The 18,782-nt window shown below is 43.7% G+C and overlaps 1 protein-coding gene across 1 annotated transcript in view; it reads left to right on the top strand.

Annotated features, from left to right (window-relative positions):
• The window catches only part of adamts3 (ADAM metallopeptidase with thrombospondin type 1 motif, 3), a 116,533-nt gene extending 98,713 nt beyond the window's left edge, over positions 1-17,820 (top strand). The window contains exons 17-22 of the mRNA XM_056418120.1: positions 2,146-2,309; positions 6,199-6,355; positions 7,132-7,264; positions 11,316-11,523; positions 12,717-12,834; positions 13,990-17,820. Of these exons, the coding sequence (XP_056274095.1) occupies positions 2,146-2,309; positions 6,199-6,355; positions 7,132-7,264; positions 11,316-11,523; positions 12,717-12,834; positions 13,990-14,429 (1,220 nt within the window). The 3' untranslated portion in view covers positions 14,430-17,820. The remainder of the gene's footprint in view (positions 1-2,145; positions 2,310-6,198; positions 6,356-7,131; positions 7,265-11,315; positions 11,524-12,716; positions 12,835-13,989) is intronic.
• Positions 17,821-18,782: the final 962 nt, after the last annotated feature.

The raw sequence follows: 18,782 nt of genomic DNA, 5'->3' as shown, positions 1-18,782 counted from the left end.
AGCCTGTATGTTTAAGTCAATATTGGTTCATGAAGTCATATTTCATCATCAGCGTGGACCCGGGAGGCTTCTGTCAGTCAGTCGAAAAAAACTCAATCGCTTTCCTGTCGCCTGCAGAGCCGCGAGTTGGGTTTTATTTTATTTGTGTATTTTCTGCTCTCTGGGATTATTACATCGATATACTTTTTTTTAATAAATATAAGTCGCTGGAGGAACGTCGTTTTGTGAATCCACCTCCACGCCGCTCCCCACGAACAGACACAGAACAAGCAGAAAGACACAGGCTAAATACACTGGGGAAACGAGACACAGGTGGAGACACAGGTGGAAACAATCAGGGCGTGGCTGGGAACAATCAGGACCGAAACAGACAAGCACAGGGAAGGAAGCGCAGGGAAACAGGAAACGAGACAGGGACTTCAAAACAAAACAGGAAACACTCCAAATCATAACAAACAACTCTTCATCTTCCCGCCTGAAGCTGGTTATGGTGGGAACATCTTGCGGGTTATGGGCATAACCCACATTTACTCAACTACTGGACATATGTACACATTTGAGGAACTTTTCTTGAGTATTTCCACTAATTTGTAGCCACTTATTACTTAGTTGACTTTATTATATACAACACACTGTTAATAATTAAGCCAGTTGTTAACTAAGACTAGTTGGAGCTCATTGTCACATTCCTGATGTCGATGAGTTGTTAACTATCGATGACATTTAACAGAAAGCGTTGGGTTTTCGGGACGTCCGATATTTTGGGAACGCTGGATGGAGATTCTTCAAATTTGGCTCAAGGATGAACAGACGAGAGCAGAATTGGCCAGTCAAATCTTTTGGTCATAACTCTAAAACTCTTGTGCTCGTTAAGACAAATTCACACGGGTAGCGACGCAATTGGAGGTAATTCTAGTTTGAATTGCACTGCAGGCTTATTGTCATAAAAAAATTGACCCCTCAGATTTCTCTTGTGACCCTTTGCAGGGCCGCGAGTTAACTATATAGAAGAATAAAAACTAGCTCCACCCCAAGTTAAATACTACTTACACAATATTAACAATGTAGAACCGGAGCTACTTTTACTGAAGCACCATTTCGAATGAGGGACTTTAGCTCGAAACAGAGTATTTTACACAACTGTATTTGTACTTGTGTGAAGTGGTGCTAGAGATTACCCAGCATTCCTGTAAAGTAGGCCCCCAAAAGCAGCTTTGGAGAGGGCTGTAATGTCCTGTGCTGGATTGGCGCTCCTACGTTATCATGAGGCTGAAAGGGTGAGAGAGTGCTTCAGGAGCTGCTGGACCTCCATCTCCACAAGGCATCAACCATGATTTGATGTCCTTCATTTCCACCGCAGAAGCTGAAGTATACAAGATCCAATTTGAAAGAAGTGTCTTTTTTTATATATCATCTGGATGAATCTCGCCGCTGCCTCCGAATCTTTTCTATCAAATCTCTCTCTCTCTCTCTCTCTCTCTCTCTGCTGTAGTCCATCCTGGCCGTCACATGTCATTATCTGTGAAATGACATGTGCGGATGGATCACTTTGAAGAGAACACTCTCACTCGCTTTTTACCCTTCCCGACTGAAACCTAATTTCTCTGAATCTCCTTGTCAAAGTGTCGATCTTACGAATCCATAGACCGGTATATCTTTTTGAGGAGGAGAGGATGCAGGACTTTATAAAGATGTACGATAATAAACGGTGCACTGTTACACCGGCTCGTCTCAGCCTTACTTTGGTTAAAAAGTGAATTTACTCAAGTTTTATTGCCGTTCGCCAAATATCAACGTGTCTGCATAGAAGACAAAGCTGGCTTCTCGCCATCGCAAGGGGAAAAAAATCAATCAATTTTGCATAAGCGTTGCCCTGATTGTAACTAATTAGCATTTCGATGCATCAGATGCAGCTGGCGAACATGCTCGTTTTCCCTACAGACCTTCTATCGGCTCTGTTGCTTCTATCGGCTCTATCGTCGTATAAATTCAAGCATCAATCAGACGTCGTTCAGTACAGAAATCAATGCGAGGGGGATGTAGGGGGATTCAAAACCGCCCATTCTGGATCACAATTCAAGCTTCTTTATTTGGTAAATGTTTCTCTGTCGGTGGCGCCGTAAACCCAAAATGACTTGATTGCAGCGATCAAGAACCAGGCGACGGGGCACTACATCCTCAACGGCAAAGGCGAGGAGGTGGCGTCCAGGAGCTTCATCGACTTGGGCGTGGAGTGGAACTACATTGTCGAGGACGAGGTGGAGACGCTGCACACCGACGGACCTCTGCACGACCCCGTGGTGGTTCTGGTAATGACTCTTCCTCCTTATTGGCAGCGGAGAGTTTCCTGTTTAATCAGAGCTCCGGGTTTCTTCGCTAATGACAAGAGAAAACACTGGACCTTGTGATCTCGGGATTGATTCGAATTTTAATGAGCATCGGAGGACAAGTCTGAAACTAAAAATACACCACAAGATTACAGACTCGCTTTCACGAAAAGGTCAATGGCTCCAACGCTGGGACTGGAGGGGTATAAATGATAAGGGTCTCTCCATTTAAATCTTCCAGTTGGAGAGTATTGGAGAATACGGCGAAAATGCAATTTTCTATGCTCAGGGTTACGGGATCAGTTTAAATGTTTGGCGGTGACTTATGCAGATGCGTTTCTTTCCCTTATTGAGCGATCCGCTGTCTCAAAGGTCAGGATAAGGTCAGGGAGGATTAAAGTGACAACGGAGTCCAAATAATTGGAGTCGGCGATTCACTTTTTGGGATTTTTAAAAAATCTTAACTTTCTAACATATCACCGTCAAGCCCAAATAATGCCGTGACATCACCTATATATAACAGGACCCACCTGTCGGAAGGAATAAAAGCCCTTCAACAGACGGAGGACAATATAATTAGGCATGGAAATATAGCGAATAAAATGACCATTAAACCAGTTAAATATTTTAGATTTTTTAATAAGTTCCCTTTGAGGTTCAGAAAAAGTTAAATTCCTAATGAAGCCATCGGCAGCACAGAGAAAAACTGAATGCAATCTGAATTCTTTATTTACCTCCGTGGCGCGGAGATTCAATAGAATACGAAAGCGTCCACCATTTGGACTCAGAGATTTTTGGACGTTTTCTTTTCTCTCAGAAGTCATTAAATGAAACGTGGGACAGGATGAGGACGAGGGGTTATTAATGTGTTGATCTCTGAGCCGCGGTGTCATCATTGATTAATGTCTTCATTAATCGTCTCCATTGGGCACAACTGGTTCATATCACTGACGGATACATTAACCATAATACGATGATGTCGTGATGGCTGTCATGCGTCATGAAAACTGATCTGTAAGCTTCGGGGAGCAGATCAAAAGTCAGTGTCTTTAGTCTTCGTCAATGTTTTAGTCTTAGTCAATGTCTTTAGTCTTAGTTAATGCTTTAGTCTTCGTCAATGATTTTGTCAATGATTTAATTCAGTTTCAATTCTGTTTATTTGTATAGCCCATTTTCACAAATTACAAATTTGTCTCAGAGTGCTATACAATCTGTACAGATTGTCCCAGAACCTCACATCGGATCAGGAAAAACTCCCAAAGAACCCTTCATGGGGAAAAAAGGAAAGAAACCTTCAGGAGAGCAACAGAGGAGGATCCCTCTCCAGGAAGGACAGGTGTAATAGATGTAATGTGTACAGAAGGAATAATTATACACAAATTAAAACACAGTAACAACACAATCAATGAATATGACAGAGTGTATGAATAGTTGGTACTCGGCATATTCCACGATCCAGACCTCGATGATCCATCAGGCAGATAGGATATATAAAGTCAAAAGGACTCCGGGGAAGAAGCAGAGTTGGTAATGTGCAATAGAGAGATGAAAATTCATCCATAAGGAGAGAGAAAAGAGGAGATAGGTGCTCAGTGTATCCTAAACGTCCCCAGCAACCTCTAAGCCTATAGCAGCATATCCAGGGGCTGGACCAGGTGAACCTGATTCAATTCAGTTTATTTGTATATCCCAATTTCACAAATTACAAAGTTGCCTCGTAGTGCTTTACAATCTGTACACATAGACATCCCTGCCCCAAAACCTCACATCGGATCAGGAAAAACTCACAAATAACCCTTCAGGGGGGGAAAAAGGGAAGAAACCTTCAGGAGAGCAACAGAGGAGGATCCCTCTCCAGGATGGACAGATGCAATAGATGTAATGTGTACAGAAGGACAGATTTAGAGTTAAAATACATTCAATGAATATGACAGAGTGTATGAATAGTTCGTAGTAGGCATATTCCACGATGGAGACCTCCACGATCCATCAGGCAGATGGCGGTAGAGAGGAGGAGTGGGCGGAGTCTCAACAGGACAGTGGCGTAGTCGGTAGCAGGAATTCCACGACCCAGACCTCGATGATCCATCAGGCAGATAGGATCTATGTCGTCTCATAGGGTCCGATGACCCCATGAGACGTGAAGTCACAAGGACTCCGGGGAGAAAGCAGAGTTAGTAACGTGTGATTGAGAGATGAAAATTCATCCTTCTGGAGAGAAAAGAGGAGATAGGTACTCAGTGCATCCTAAAACGTCCCCCGGCAGCCTATAAGCCTATAGCAGCATATCAAGGGGCTGGACCAGGTGAACCTGATTCAGCCCTAACTATAAGCTCTGTCAAAGAGGAAGGTCTTAAGTCTACTCTGAAATGAGGTGACTGTGTCTGCCTCCCGGAATGAAATTGGAAGCTGGTTCCATAGAAGAGGAGCTTGATAACTAAAGGCTCTGGCTCCCATCCTACTTTTTAAGACTCTGGGAACTACAAGTAGTCCCGCATTTAGTGAGCGCAGCTCTCTAGTGGGGCAATATGGTACTACAAGCTCCTTAAGATATGATGGTGCATCACCAATCAAGGCTTTGTACATTAAGAGAAGAATTTTAAAAGTGATTCTTGATTTTATGGGTAGCCAGTGCAGAGCAGCTAGTGCAGGAGTGATGTGATCTCTTTTCTTAGTTTTAGTGAGAATACGAGCTGCAGCATTCTGGATCAACTGGAGGGACCTAAGAGACTTATTAGAGCAGCCTGATAATAAGGAGTTGCAGTAATCCAGTCTCGAAGTAACGAACGCGTGAACCAATTTTTCTGCATCTTTTTGAGACAAGATGTGCCTGATTTTTGAAATATTACGTAGATGAAAGAATGCAGTCCTTGAAATTTGCTTCATGTGGGAGTTAAAGGACAAGTCCCGATCAAAGATAACGCCAATATTCCTTACAGTGGTGTTGGATGCTAGAGCAATGCCGTCTACAGAAACCACATCACCAGATAATTGATCTCAGAAGTGCTCAGGGCCGAGTAAAATTACTTCAGTTTTGTCTGAGTTTAACATGAAGAAGTTGCAGGTCATCCATGTTTTTATGTCTTTCAGACATGCTTGAATTTTTTTGAGCTGGTTGGACTCCTCTGGTTTGATCGATAGATATAGTTGAGTATCATCTGCATAACAATGAAAGTTTATGTTGCCCAAAGGAAGCGTGTATAAGGTAAATAAAATTGGTCCAAGCACAGAACCTTGTGGAACTCCGTGACTAACGTTAGTGGTTATCGAGGCGTCATCGTTTACAAATACAAACTGAGATCGATCTGATGAAGCGGATTTAAACCAACTTAGTGCGGTGCCTGAAATGCTAATCGACTGCTCCAGTCTCTGTAACAGGAGAGGTTTAATTACAGCTACTTTATAGGAATGTGGTACATGGCCTGTTATCAAAGACAAATTGATAATATCAAATATAGAGAGCTGCCAAATACAGGCAAAACGTCTTATTCTTATTCAATGTCTTTAGTCTTAGTTAATGCTTTAGTCTTAGTCAATCCTTTAGTCTTAGTCTTCATCAATTCTTTAGTCTTCGTCAGTCTTTTAGTCTTAGTCAAACCTTTAGTCTGAATCTTCATCAATCCTTTAGTCTTAGTCAATCCTGTAGTCTTAGTCTTGTGCATGAACTCACTGAGTAATACCCGTGTGACGGTTCCGGCCTTCAGGCGTCTCTGTTGACGGACAGCGTGTTGATAGAAGCTGATTACGCAACACTTCCCCCGTTTCTTTAAATTCGATGCGGTCCTGTTTGTGCAGATTTTAGTATTTCGATGAGGGAAGATGCGTTCATGCAAATGTATTCTTTTCTTTTTATTTTCTGTCCTGTCGACAGATTATACCCAAAGACAATGAGACGCGCTCTACTTTAATGTACAAGTACATCATCCACGAGGACTCGGTGCCCGTCAACAACAACAACGTGATCCAGGAGGACACGTACGAGTGGGCCCTGAAGAGCTGGTCCCCCTGTTCCAAGCCCTGCGCCGGAGGTAATGGAGGGAATTATCATCACAATACCACTCTTTTGTCACTTAACGAGTGTGTGATATCACACTCCTCTCACTCCTCAGTCCTCGTCTGGATCTAAGGACGCGGATCAAACGCTTTTAATTATCTTCTGTTCTCTCAAGCTGAGGCTGAATTTAAAAAAAGGCCTTTTTATCTTTTGTGAAAACATCGGTACTTGTTTTTCTTTTATATCTCAAGTGTTACAGACGTCTTATGTTGACATAATACCCACTTATTATGGGATGCTGACAGAATTCGTGGGTGTTTTAGTAGGTCGGTACCCTCTGGAAAGGAGAGATAATGTAAAAATTCTTCTTGTGAAGCTTGAAAAACGATGGCGAGGGAACATCTCCACGGAGAGGACGAGTTTATCGGAGTGAAACGTCCATTATTGTGAAGATATATTATATTAAAGGCCAGATAACACATATTAAATACCACGCTATGCATATTTCTGGCTGTTTTTAAACAGCCGAAGTATACAGAAAGCTATACAGCACAGCCTCTGATACATAACAATAATCTTCTAGCTTAAATCATTTCAGGAGCATCGCTTGATGCCATCTTTGAAGTGTATGTGTGTGTTTCATCTTTCAAAAGTACACACACAAGTTTTTCAGGAGATAATAATGACTTTTTTTGTGTGAAACAAGGTTATATACACTTTAAATCTGAAAAGTCTCAGAATAATATCTGATCCAGATATAGTGCTTTATAGTGTTTTTTGGTTTTCATGGATAACGCTTCCTTCCACCAGGGTACCAGTACACCAAGTACGGCTGTCGGAAGAAGGGGGACACCAAGATGGTCCACCGGGGGTACTGCGAGGCCGGCAAGAAGCCCAAACCCATCCGCAGGATGTGCAACCTGCAGGACTGCACGCAGCCTCAGTGAGTCTGCGCGACCTCATCACCACCGAACCACAGTCTATTAAGATAAAGAGAAAACAAGTCTGCATGAGTTGAATATGAATCAGACTCTCTGCTGGTGTGTGTGTGTTTGTGTGTGTATGTGTGCTAGAGTGCTCTCTGAGATTTATGGGTACTTTGTCTTTTGGTGCCGTCGAGGTGTAAAAGCAAATATTTAGCTCTTCACAGATCCGTCGGTACAGGTGAGTCCGAAAATAGAGTCGAGCGGCGTGGGCCGTGAACTCTGTCGCATCGCACGACAATATTAATGACTTGTTCTGGAAATACAATAGAGGAACAGTGAGTGGAGACAATAGATCATTGTGGTCCGAATGCAGCTAGAGAAATGCAAAGACGCGTCACGTTGATGCTACATCCTATGAACATGATGATGAAGGAGCCTCGTTGATGTGTTCATTGCCATCGATGTCATTAATCCAGAGATTTAAAAAAAAAGATAGGTAGTGAACGATAAACAATAAAGTCGTTGTTAAACCCATTCGGTCTTATTATATTTTATTAACAGTCCAACAGAAATTAAAACATATTTTTTTTACTTCCACATTCTCTAAAAAAAATGTCCTATAGTTATAACTTCACGTGAACCTACATAAAAGTCGAAAGCAACAATGGAAAACTATTTTGAAAAAGGGGCGGGCACTTCCTTGGCAGTTGATTGGATTTACCACCTGTCAATCAAACTCCTTGAAGCCAGTTGAGAGAAGAGTGAAAACATAACTTTCCGATAGAGAAAGCGCTAACGGTGACTTTCTTTGCTAACGGTTGCCTCTCTTGTGTCTCACACGCCCCCCTAAGCTACGCCCACTAAGTCACGCACCTTGCTGTTTTGATTGGTCCGTGCGCTGGTTTATTATCGCTGAGCCTGAAGGTATTAACGGGTGGATTTGCCTCCTTCCTCCTCCATCTTCCTGCAGAATGAGAACTTTTAACTTGCAGGTTTATAAATGGAACTTTTTTAGTGTTGTTTCTTTTTTGGGGGGCAATTTCACACAATCCACCCTCCAGCTGAAGCTTCTTAATGGCTGATTAGGCTCAGAGACGGCGGATCACATTTTGTTCTCGCTGCGACTCGGTGTCGAACTCTCCATAAAGATGTTGAGTTTCGGAGAGAGTTTAAAGTAAAAGATAATTATAATCACGGCGCCCACGCTCTGTTCACACATGCGTAGTGAAAGCGGCGGATGATTATTCAGCCTTGCTTGAAACTAATTTTCTACAGTTGCCGCGACACTGGAGCGCAACCGACGAGTCCATTTCACCAAAAGATGTTTTATTACACTCTTTATTCGCAATTCACAGGGGCATGTGAGTGAAATGAATCACACTGGGAAGCTGGGAAGCAATATTGGATTGTCCCCCCACACACACACACAAATACATACACTGTGTTACTAGTAAATCTGCCCTTTACAATTCCCATAATGCAATTCCTTTATGTCGTTCATTAGACCCCCCCCCCCCCCCCCCCCCCGTCTGAATCCCTCTTGTAACCTCATGAAGACGTTTTTAAACCATTTTTCAAAGTAAAGTGATCATCGTGTCTAGAAATCAGTGAAGAGCCCTTTTAATATTATTCCTTATGATTTTTTCCCCCTAAACCCTGAATATGAGCATTCATATTGTGATTAATTACTTTGGATTTTAATGTATGCTGTTTAAATACGGAGATATTTCCACCTTGATTGAATCCGGGGAAACTTCAGCTTTAATTAAATAACTAAATAATATAATACGTCAGAAAATCGTGCACATTTTCGAGTAATACCATATCAAAATCAAAGACAACATATATGGTTCATGGTTTTAAAAGGGCCCCAAACCGCTACAGTGTAGATGTATCTCTCTGTTTTATAGCAATAAAAATATCCAATCATATCACTATTCTTAATTCATTTTCCCCCAAAAATAACGTACAAAATGCCCCCAAAACATTTTTTTTTAAATGCAACGAGATTCAGAATCACAGACTATAATGCATAATTAGTCCAGCATCATCAGCGTATTGAGAGCTCCGGCTTTACGTACATTGTGCCCCTCTCCCTCTCTTGAAGTAATCATTTGAAAGCAGGACTTTTACTCTACGGTATTAATAATAATAAAACTCTTTCTTTCATTGTCAATGGTTTTGCTTCAATACTTCAACCGTTATATCAGCCCCTGAAAAGAGGAAATATATGCAAATTAAATGCTTACTTTGACACAACCACAGCATGGATTCAATTAGCGCCGGTATGTCACTGACAGTAACGGCATTAGCGAGTTATTAGTGAGTTAGAAGTGAGTTAGAAGTCACACAGTCAGAAATACCGTCTGCTCTGGGAGGGAAAGATGAGTTTTGGTTCTGGAGTGAGCTGCAGTTATTGAGCCCAAAGTTTTGACTTTCTAAAGTTAATTAATATCGGTCGTCTAGACGGCACCACGTTGAACCACAGCATTCCCTCGGGATGCCAATGGAGATTCATTACTAAAAGTCTCAATGCAATGGAAACACAGCTAAGCAGCAGAAGTTGGATGTAAGACTCAAATTCTCCTTTTTTTTAATCCATATGACTCATTTCCCAGAGTACCGGGTCGAGACGCGTGAAAGTTCAAAGAAATACTGAAGAGATGTGGAGGAAATGAAATGTGTGGAGGACGAGGCGATGCAGCCACCACAGGCCTGCAGGTGAAAGTCATGATGAGTGATGGAGATCCTCCACCCTAAAAAAACGGCGGCTTTGAGTTTAATCGGGCGACAGCATCACTCGGGAGATGACGTGACCGTAAGGTTGTTAATCAGCCCCAGCTGGGGTTAACTAGACACCGTTCCCTGAATCACACCACCGCTCCACCCACTCTGCAGCCAATCCTAACCCCTATTGTGCAAGACAACCACTCCTCATGCAACCTGGGGCCTTTACTCCAAAGAAACAACGTAGTTATGAACAAAAAAACACAATAAACACAGTTATAATTTTTTTTAAATGCACAAGAAGAGAAGTTAAAAGAAACTAAAAGTTAAGAGACAAGTGACATAACCAAGTTAATTTAAGAAGCCTTGACCTTGTTTGAAGCATTGTCTGTGACGTTCTCGGTGTGATTTTTACAGACGGATATGATCTGAGCGAAAAACACAGTGAGATATAATAACCATCAATCTGCCGGCATCTCACCGGTTGATCCACCTGCCGCCAGACGTGAGCTGAAGTGCGGCGAGACAACTTCATGTGTATTTATTGGAAACAAGTGACATCTTGTTTTTTAAATCCCCCGTCGGCTACGTGGCTGCACTCAAGAGATCCGGTGATGGAGCGCTCAGCCGACGGGCTGCGGTGCTCGCGCTCCGCTAGACGGCAACTTCTGCAGAAACTCATTTGTTAATTGAGTTATGGATTCAAGAGACCGGAAAAGAAAAGATAGAAGAAGCTGAGTGAAGATGTTTGCGACCCGACGGGAGTCCTCGCGGCTGATTGTGATCTACGTTCAGGGCGCGTTCGCTCTCGGCGAGGCGTTTCGCTTATAAAACGGAAAAAATAATAGTTGGGCAAATAAACTAAATATTGACGGGTTCATAGGGATGGGTATCGTTTGGGTTTTTCCAATACCGGTACTAAACCGTTACTTTTAAAACGATACCAGTGCCTAAACGGTGCCTGAACCGATACTTAAAACAAATTAAAAACCTCTTCGGCCATATTCCCTGTAAAAGCCGTTATCATGGCCGCACTGACAACAAACGGATACCAGACTATAGCACTCGTAGCTCGTAGCTGGCGCTAGCTACGAGCTCGATTAAACATGGTTATAATGGCTTATTTATTGTTGTGGGCCTACTATTATGAATGCAAGACTTGCAATCAACATTACGGTACTAATCTGAGTTAACGCTGCTCTTGTCATCACCACATTGGCACCCAACCCTATTCATAACACAGTCAACTTGAACTGATACCTCCATTGTTTTTCATCTTTCTGTTGACATTTACTAACAGACAACTTACCAACTTACCCCCCGCTCTTTGTCTCCATCCAGGTGGGCCTCGGAGGACTGGGAGCACTGCACCAAGACCTGCGGCAGCCTGGGCTTCCAGATCCGGACGGTGCGCTGCGTGCAGGTCCTGAGTGAGGCCGCCAACCGCTCGGTGCACAGCAAGTACTGCAGCGGGGAGAAGCCGGACAGCCGGAGGCCCTGCAGCCGGGCGGCCTGCCCCGCCCAGTGGAGGACCGGAGCCTGGTCCGAGGTCCGCTACCCCCCACGTGTGATGGGTGTTCATGTCGAGCGTCGCCCCGGTTTGCTCGCGACGCCGTTAATTAGCCGAGAGGCATCGCGATGTTTAACTTTAGAGCCGCGTCGCCTCTCGGTGGGCAGAACACGTCAGTTTGAGTTCTGCCCGTCTCGCCCAATGAGATCTCCCGAAGCCGTCGGGTGAATCCGATAAATGGGACCTCCTGCTGAGCAGAACAGACATTATTCATGCCGGCAGCTGATTGGTGTGAAGTGGTTTCACATTTAGTTTCGGTGACGCCGGCCCGTTGGACGAGTATTTGTGCACAGAGTTAAATAACAGTTTAACATTTGTGTGAAGAGCATGAGTAAGACTCAGATTCCTTTACATGTTTGACATCCCATTCGGCAAGTTGGAGGCCCGAGCCCCCCCCGTCTGATTCATCTCTTTTTTGTTGATTCAAATAATTGTTGTATATTTTATGCATGGGTAGGGGTATTGGGGGTGTAGTTTGTGACCCGTGTGTGTGTGTGTGTGTGTGTGTGTGCTCTGACAGCTTGACAGCTTTAGCGAAACGGGTAATTTCCCCCGGCGACCATTTTTTTCTTCAAACGTCGTCGTCGCGGCAAGATATGAGAACCGACTTAGGAAAAGCAAACGAAGAGAATCCTGAAGGTTTTTTTCAGTTCTTTCTTTTAGGTTGCCGGTTGAAGAGTTTTCTTTTGAGTCACCGTAAGCCACGAGAGGTCCTGAGCACGAGGCCGCCGGAAAAAGTAAAGCGCTTTCTTTCTTTTTTTGCCGCAGCGGAATGAGACATCGACGAGGGCGCCAACACACACACACACACACAAGGACACACACACACACAACATAACGTTTCCAATGCCTCGTAAGACAAACTCTTTAGGCCGTGTTCTGAAAAATCCACCAAGACACATGCTGCGTAAAGTAAATCAGGATTTAGCATGTTTTGGAGGGGGGGGGGGACTTGGAGCAACCTGTGAAAAGGGGGGTGGTGCAGAATACCCCCCCCCCCTGCGCAGCCAGACACGTTGATTGCCGGTTGAGGTTGACCACCCAGGTCGGGCTCGTTATCCCGTCCGGTTGTTTTCATGTGTGCTGGCTTCCTGTGTGACATCCCCCCTCCCCCTTCTGTTATTTCCGCTGTTGCATTTGAGTGCTGTCTGTTTTTCCCGGCTCCTCCACAGTGCTCCGTGACCTGCGGGGAGGGGATGGAGAGGCGGCTGGTGACCTGCCGGATCGGAGACCAATGTAACAGCGACAAACCGGAGACCGTGAGGTTCTGCCGCCCGGGACCGTGTCACGGTAACCACAGCGACGCTCATCCGTTATCCAAACAGTGTCTCTCTCTATTCGGCTCATTCTGTCCACAGTTCCTCCAAACAAATCAAACATTATATTCCAGTCGGTTTCCATTAGTCGCACCCGAGTTGCGCAATCCATCACGGTGAACACGGAGTCCATTTGTTCTTCTGTTGGGTCCTCGAGGAAGTTCATGATCCCATTTCCTTAAAATATTCCTCCCTCCCGACAACAACACAACTCCTCTGATGAACCTTCATCATGCCGGCGTTACGAGTCTGCAGATCTATTTCCATTAATGGAAAAACAACCGCCGCCTGCACGGAAAAATACATCCGAACTGTAAACCAGCACGGCGTGGGTTTACGGGACAGCGGATGTTTATTTGTAGTTAACGGACCAAAGATAAACTTCTACTTCCTGTGGACGCTGAGAAATCGATACTTTTAAAGCAGCCGCCTCGAGTCGTTAATTCACGACATTGTACCGTAAAATGCCACAGGAGCTCTGCCGTTTAGCGATCGTTACATAACCTCTTGCTTAACGGCTCGATTCGCACTCGTTTAAAAATGACATTCTTAAATGTCGACGTGTATTACCTGAGCCCTCCCTCTAAACCTCTAAATGCCAACCTGATGTAGAGATGCAGAAAGACATGGAACATAAAACACACAGTTTATATATCATATTCATCTCTAAAACAACAAATGAAAGTCAGGAAGCTGTCCCAACATTTTATATTGTACTTATATATTGTAACTTACTCATAGTAAGTGGGGCAACGTGCATTGAAGTGATTAAAGTCGATCAACCACAACAACAAAAATTACAAATAAATACTCAAAAGTCGTCTGCATGGCGAGTGACTTTTTAAAGAGTAAGACTTTGTGTGTCTTGTGTATATATGTCAACGTAACATATTAAAGACTCCTCCCACATTGTGGTCGACAGTACATTCTGTATATCACACAATTAAAACATTAGAAAAATAGATTCCTTCTCCCGAGTCACAAAAGATGTTTATTTCACTTTCAGCTGTCAGTCTGCACAAACCTCCACTTCCTCCCGTTTGATCTCCTTCCAGCGCTCGCGGCTTCTCAGCGTGACGCCCGCCGTGCTCACGCCGTTTTGCTTTTCTTTGCTCCGCCCCCTTCTCAGACGAGCCATGCAGCGGCGACAAGTCCATCTTCTGCCAAATGGAGGTGCTGGCGCGGTACTGCTCCATCCCGGGCTACAGCAAGCTGTGCTGCGACTCCTGCGACAAGCGCGGTAACGGCGGTGGCAACGGCGGCGCCCTATCTATGTACTCTGAGGCGGCCGAGGTCGAGGAGCACGTTCGCTTCGGGTCGGCCTCCCAGCTGCTCGAGACGCTGACGGCGTCCAACACCACTCGCGCTGGGAAACGAGGCCCCGGCAAAGGAGCCGCCGCGAAGCGTCTCACCACCACCGCCCCGCCGAAAAAGAGCTCTCCGAAGACCGCCACGACAGCGCCGCGGCGGGTCCCGCGCCATGCGAAGCTGCCCGCCGGGGGTCGCCAAAGGTGGAGCGACTCGACAGACCGCCGGTGGCCCGCGGCGCACCCTGAAGCGGAGAGATGAGAGCGAGGTCCCGCCCTCCTCTTCATCCTGAGTCTTCTCATGTCAGAAACACCACCGAGAGAAAAAAGAAAAAGAAAAGTGCTGGTTCACTTTGGCGAGTTTTATTTCGGCGCTCCCCTCTCGGCCCTCACGTTGACTTTTAAAATGACATCTCACTGAGAGCACTCACTTCACTGAGAGGAAAAGATAAAGAGCCGGAGGGGAGGCCGGTGGTCCGAGAACAGAGCCTGACGAAACTCAGCGTCCGAGGGACGGATACATATATATATATAAAAAACTGACCTTCGCCGATTCCTTTTCACCGGTAGATGCTCCGAAGGGACGGCGGCTTTATTCCAACCAAAGTGCCTCTTGTGGCTTCCTGTGATGTCCCCAATGGAGACAGGTGCACTTATGTGTCTGTGAACCCCCTCCCCCACGCCCCCCACGCCTATCCCCCCCAGTCGGTCCTTTTGTCTGGTCTTGTCATTTAATGAATCATCTCTGCAGAGCGTCTTCCGGCAGAAAGAACCCGTCGGCAGGCGGGAAGAGGGAGATGTCAACAGGTGCAGCCATTAGAGCTCATTCAACGTGTGTCGGACCGCAGAACTGGAACGCCGGGGACAGAACCCACAAAGGGAATGTGTGCAGGAAGTACAAGTTACATTCAGCGTGATGTCGCCCTTTATTTAAATAAATCCCCCCCGATGCTTTGGATTGGATCAACGTTGCTAAAAGACATGTCTCTGTCAAATCTCTTGACTGTTGCTCCTTGTTTTGAGCCGCGTGGGATGTTTGATGTGCTTTGAATTTTAAATCCTCTCACGCGGCTAATAAATCCCCTTTTTACGACTTTTTTTTATATTTTCTTGCCCAAAAAGTGTGAAGCTTGACTTGCAGACAATTCACCAAAACCAAACCCCAGAGTTTATGTAGCCACGGAGGAAAAGTGGCCAAAACCAGTGAAAACCATGAGAATAAAAATGGTTTTATAGTTGTATAGATTTTTTAAAATATATAACCAGCAATGTCTGTTAAAATGGTGCTCTACGGTTTCTATGGAAATGGGGGTATTTATAAAAAGGTTCCTGTAAATACTGTACATGAAAATATCAGTATTATTTTTAAAGAAGCTGAGGATACTTTTCAAAAATTTCATTTTAATCAATTACAATAAAAATATATTATTTTAAATGTTTACAGTTTCAGCAGCATTGTTAAATGGACTTTATTGATGCACCATCTCATTATAAAGATTGATACCTCTTTCATATCTGCATGGTAAATATGAATAATCAGCCAGGAGACTGTTAGCTTACCTTAGCCTAGCTTAGCATAACGACTGGAGGCGGTGGGGAAAGCTAGCCTGGCTATTTTTCCAAGCTCACTTATTGATATATTCTATATCGATAGTTTGACTAAAAACAAGCCTTGCTGTTTCCTCCTGCTCGGTGTTAGCTTAACTTAGCTAAGCTAAACTAAGTTAGGCTAACCATCTCACGGTTGTCATGAAAGTGGGATCAATCTTCATCCTCTAACTTTTTTGGAAAAGAAAGTGGATGAGCTCATATCCCCAAAGTGTGAAACTCCTCCATTAAGAAGCATCTTATACACGTTCATCCTCCTTTTCTTTCTACAGCAGACATTTGTGTGATGCTAGCGATCGACTCTTCTTCCCTCTGAAAGGTTGCAGTTGTTTTGGTCAAAGAAGGGAACCAAGCAGGGAATTTGTTCCTCAAACTGTGTTTTAAATACAGAATGTGCTTGTTCGGTTTGAACTTTAAAAACAAAGATATATAATTTTTTTTTTTTTTTTTTAATTAAGTGAAAAATTCAACCATACAATTGAAATGTGTGTTTTTGAAATGTTCTACTTTTGATGTAACCTGGAAAACGCTGTTCAGTGTTGGATTCACAGTTCATTTTTCGACGGAGCCACAGAGATAAGCTCCGCCCCTCGCCGAGCTTCGCAACGCTTTTGGTGTGAACACGGCAAATGGTCGAGCGAGTAAACTCACGCATTTTGGGCGACGCTTTTGGTGTGAACGTAGCTTTAAAGTGCCATTGAGCTTTTTTTCTAACCACTAGGGGGCAGAAAGACTGCCAAACAAACTCACAGTGGCGGTATTCACAGATCCGGCAGAAATCGAGCAACATGAGCGTCCCATTGAATCAAGTCCCTGTCCACCTGATGAAAATAAATCCAACACATCTGATAATCTGGAAAATATCCTTAGCCTTAAATATTATTGCGACAGCTGTTTATTCCCAGATGGTTCAGTGCAAATTTAATTACATTTTAACACAAAAATGTTTTGCTTAATGGAGCTTTAAGCTCATCACGCCCATCACGTTGAGTCTGAACTAGGTTTTATTGTCCATGTCGAGTTTTGCAGGAACAACAAAAGCATTATTGTAAAAAAAAAGGATTTGACTATATTTGGAACTTTTTAATTTTTCTGAAATGGCTTCATTTTATTTTATTTTTAAATGGCGGAAGAAGGTTCCGGAGAGAGAAAAGCTATTTATTGAAGGAAATCCTCACAACCACCGTGCATCTGACTGCAATAGCAAAAACACGGTTTTGTGTTTTCAGCAAATAGATAAATAACTACTCACACTCACTGACTGTGTGCCAATGTATCGTACCTGTATATAGCATTGAGTACATGAATATTTATTGAGCTATAAAGGGTTCAGCTTTGTTTTTTACTGTGTAGTGGCAACTGTATAAGTAGCAGATAAAACACATTAAATCACATTCTTGAACATCTTTCATCCACGTTTTCACTTTTTAAATGGATTTCTACAAAAAGAACCCCCCCCCCCCAAAATGATAGACTAGAGATGACATTGTTTTTCTTACAAACAATTAGATGTAAATACACATGCTCGACCTCCAGCTGTTTTACTTGTGGTCAGAAAGCTGTCTTTCCACAGCTGTTTTGTAGAAGTTGTTGCATCACGGTGACGTGTACTGACCAGACAAATGCTTTATTCTAACCAATAAAACATTCATAGTTTAGCACCAGTAAACCAGTAAAGTTGTTTTTGTTTATGCTGTTTGTAGACACGAGTGTTGTCTAACCGTTTTACATTTTTCTTTTCACGTCCTTTACTTGCCGCCTTTACAACATTGCTGCCAATGTTATACAGAGCTCGTAATAGTAATAATAATAAATAGGATATAGTTGTAGATGTTACATTGACAATCCCTGATCCTCAGAAAGATATTACTGCAATGCATTCTCCATGTACTGTATTTAATACCCACTGTGCATTACGCGTGTTACGACTGTCAGTCGCTCTGCTCTCTTCGCTTCCCTTTGTATTTGTGTAGATTGAAGTGTACACTACTGATGCTGTTTGTTGTGATGGGGAGCACATAGCAATAAAAGATTTGATTAACGACCCCGATGTCTTGCTTTCAGGCTTTGTACCGCGAGTATTGGAGCACGGAAGAAAAAAAGGTGAAACAGAGGTTCCTCTTGATGTCTATTTTTCATATGTTAAAGCTGCATTGTCTCTACTGACCACCAGGGGGCGACTCCTCTGGTTGTATAGAAGTCTATATAATGACTCTACTTCTCTCTTGATGTATTCCCTCAGTAAACATTGTAAACATGAGTTTATGTCTCAGTCTCTAGTTTCAAGTCTTCTTCTATACAGCATGATGTCATCATTTAGAACATTATGTTCCACTTGGAGTCAAACGGAATGCTTTAGGGCGGGGATAACTTGTGATTGACAGGTCTTTGTTCTGTTTGTGAGTTGTCCGTGTTTTTGTCTCACAGCTTTAACCCTTTCTGCGCATGTTTTCAGTTCATGTACGTAACCTAAATGTTCTTACTCGGCGTCCGGCTGAAAAACAAGATGGCAGCTAAAAAAGAAAACGCAATACGGCGACATCACAGGGAATGTGTCCGCCTCTTGTGTAGAGTCACATGTCTTTTAAGGCTAACCGTGATGTTGTTTCTCACCCTAACTCCACCTCGTTGGATTTGGGGGGGGGGGGGGGGGTGGAGGGGGCTCTCTCTTGCAACAGGAGATGGCTCGATTATTTACTCAGACCCGTTTCTCACTCCCGCTTCAAACGTACAGTTAGCTCACAAACCGCCGCGCGGCGCCCGTGGGATGCACTCAAAAATAAACTACAGTGTGTGTGTGTGTCAGTGTGAGTCTGAGTGTGAGTGTGTGTGTGTGAGTCTGTGTGTGTGCGTGTGTGTGTGTTAAAAGGTGCATTTTGCAACACGGACCAAAAATTGTTGTGGGTGTTTTTTCTTCATTTATTTTGAAATAAACATAAACGCGTAACAGAGTGAGTTTATTTAGTTATTAGAGAAGTGTGGAAAACTCATTATGATGGGAAACCAC

This window comes from Pseudoliparis swirei, chromosome 7 (genome assembly GCF_029220125.1).
Source record: "Pseudoliparis swirei isolate HS2019 ecotype Mariana Trench chromosome 7, NWPU_hadal_v1, whole genome shotgun sequence".
In the NCBI taxonomy this organism is placed as follows: Eukaryota; Metazoa; Chordata; class Actinopteri; order Perciformes; family Liparidae; genus Pseudoliparis; species Pseudoliparis swirei.
This window is presented reverse-complemented; position numbering and strand designations above follow the sequence as displayed.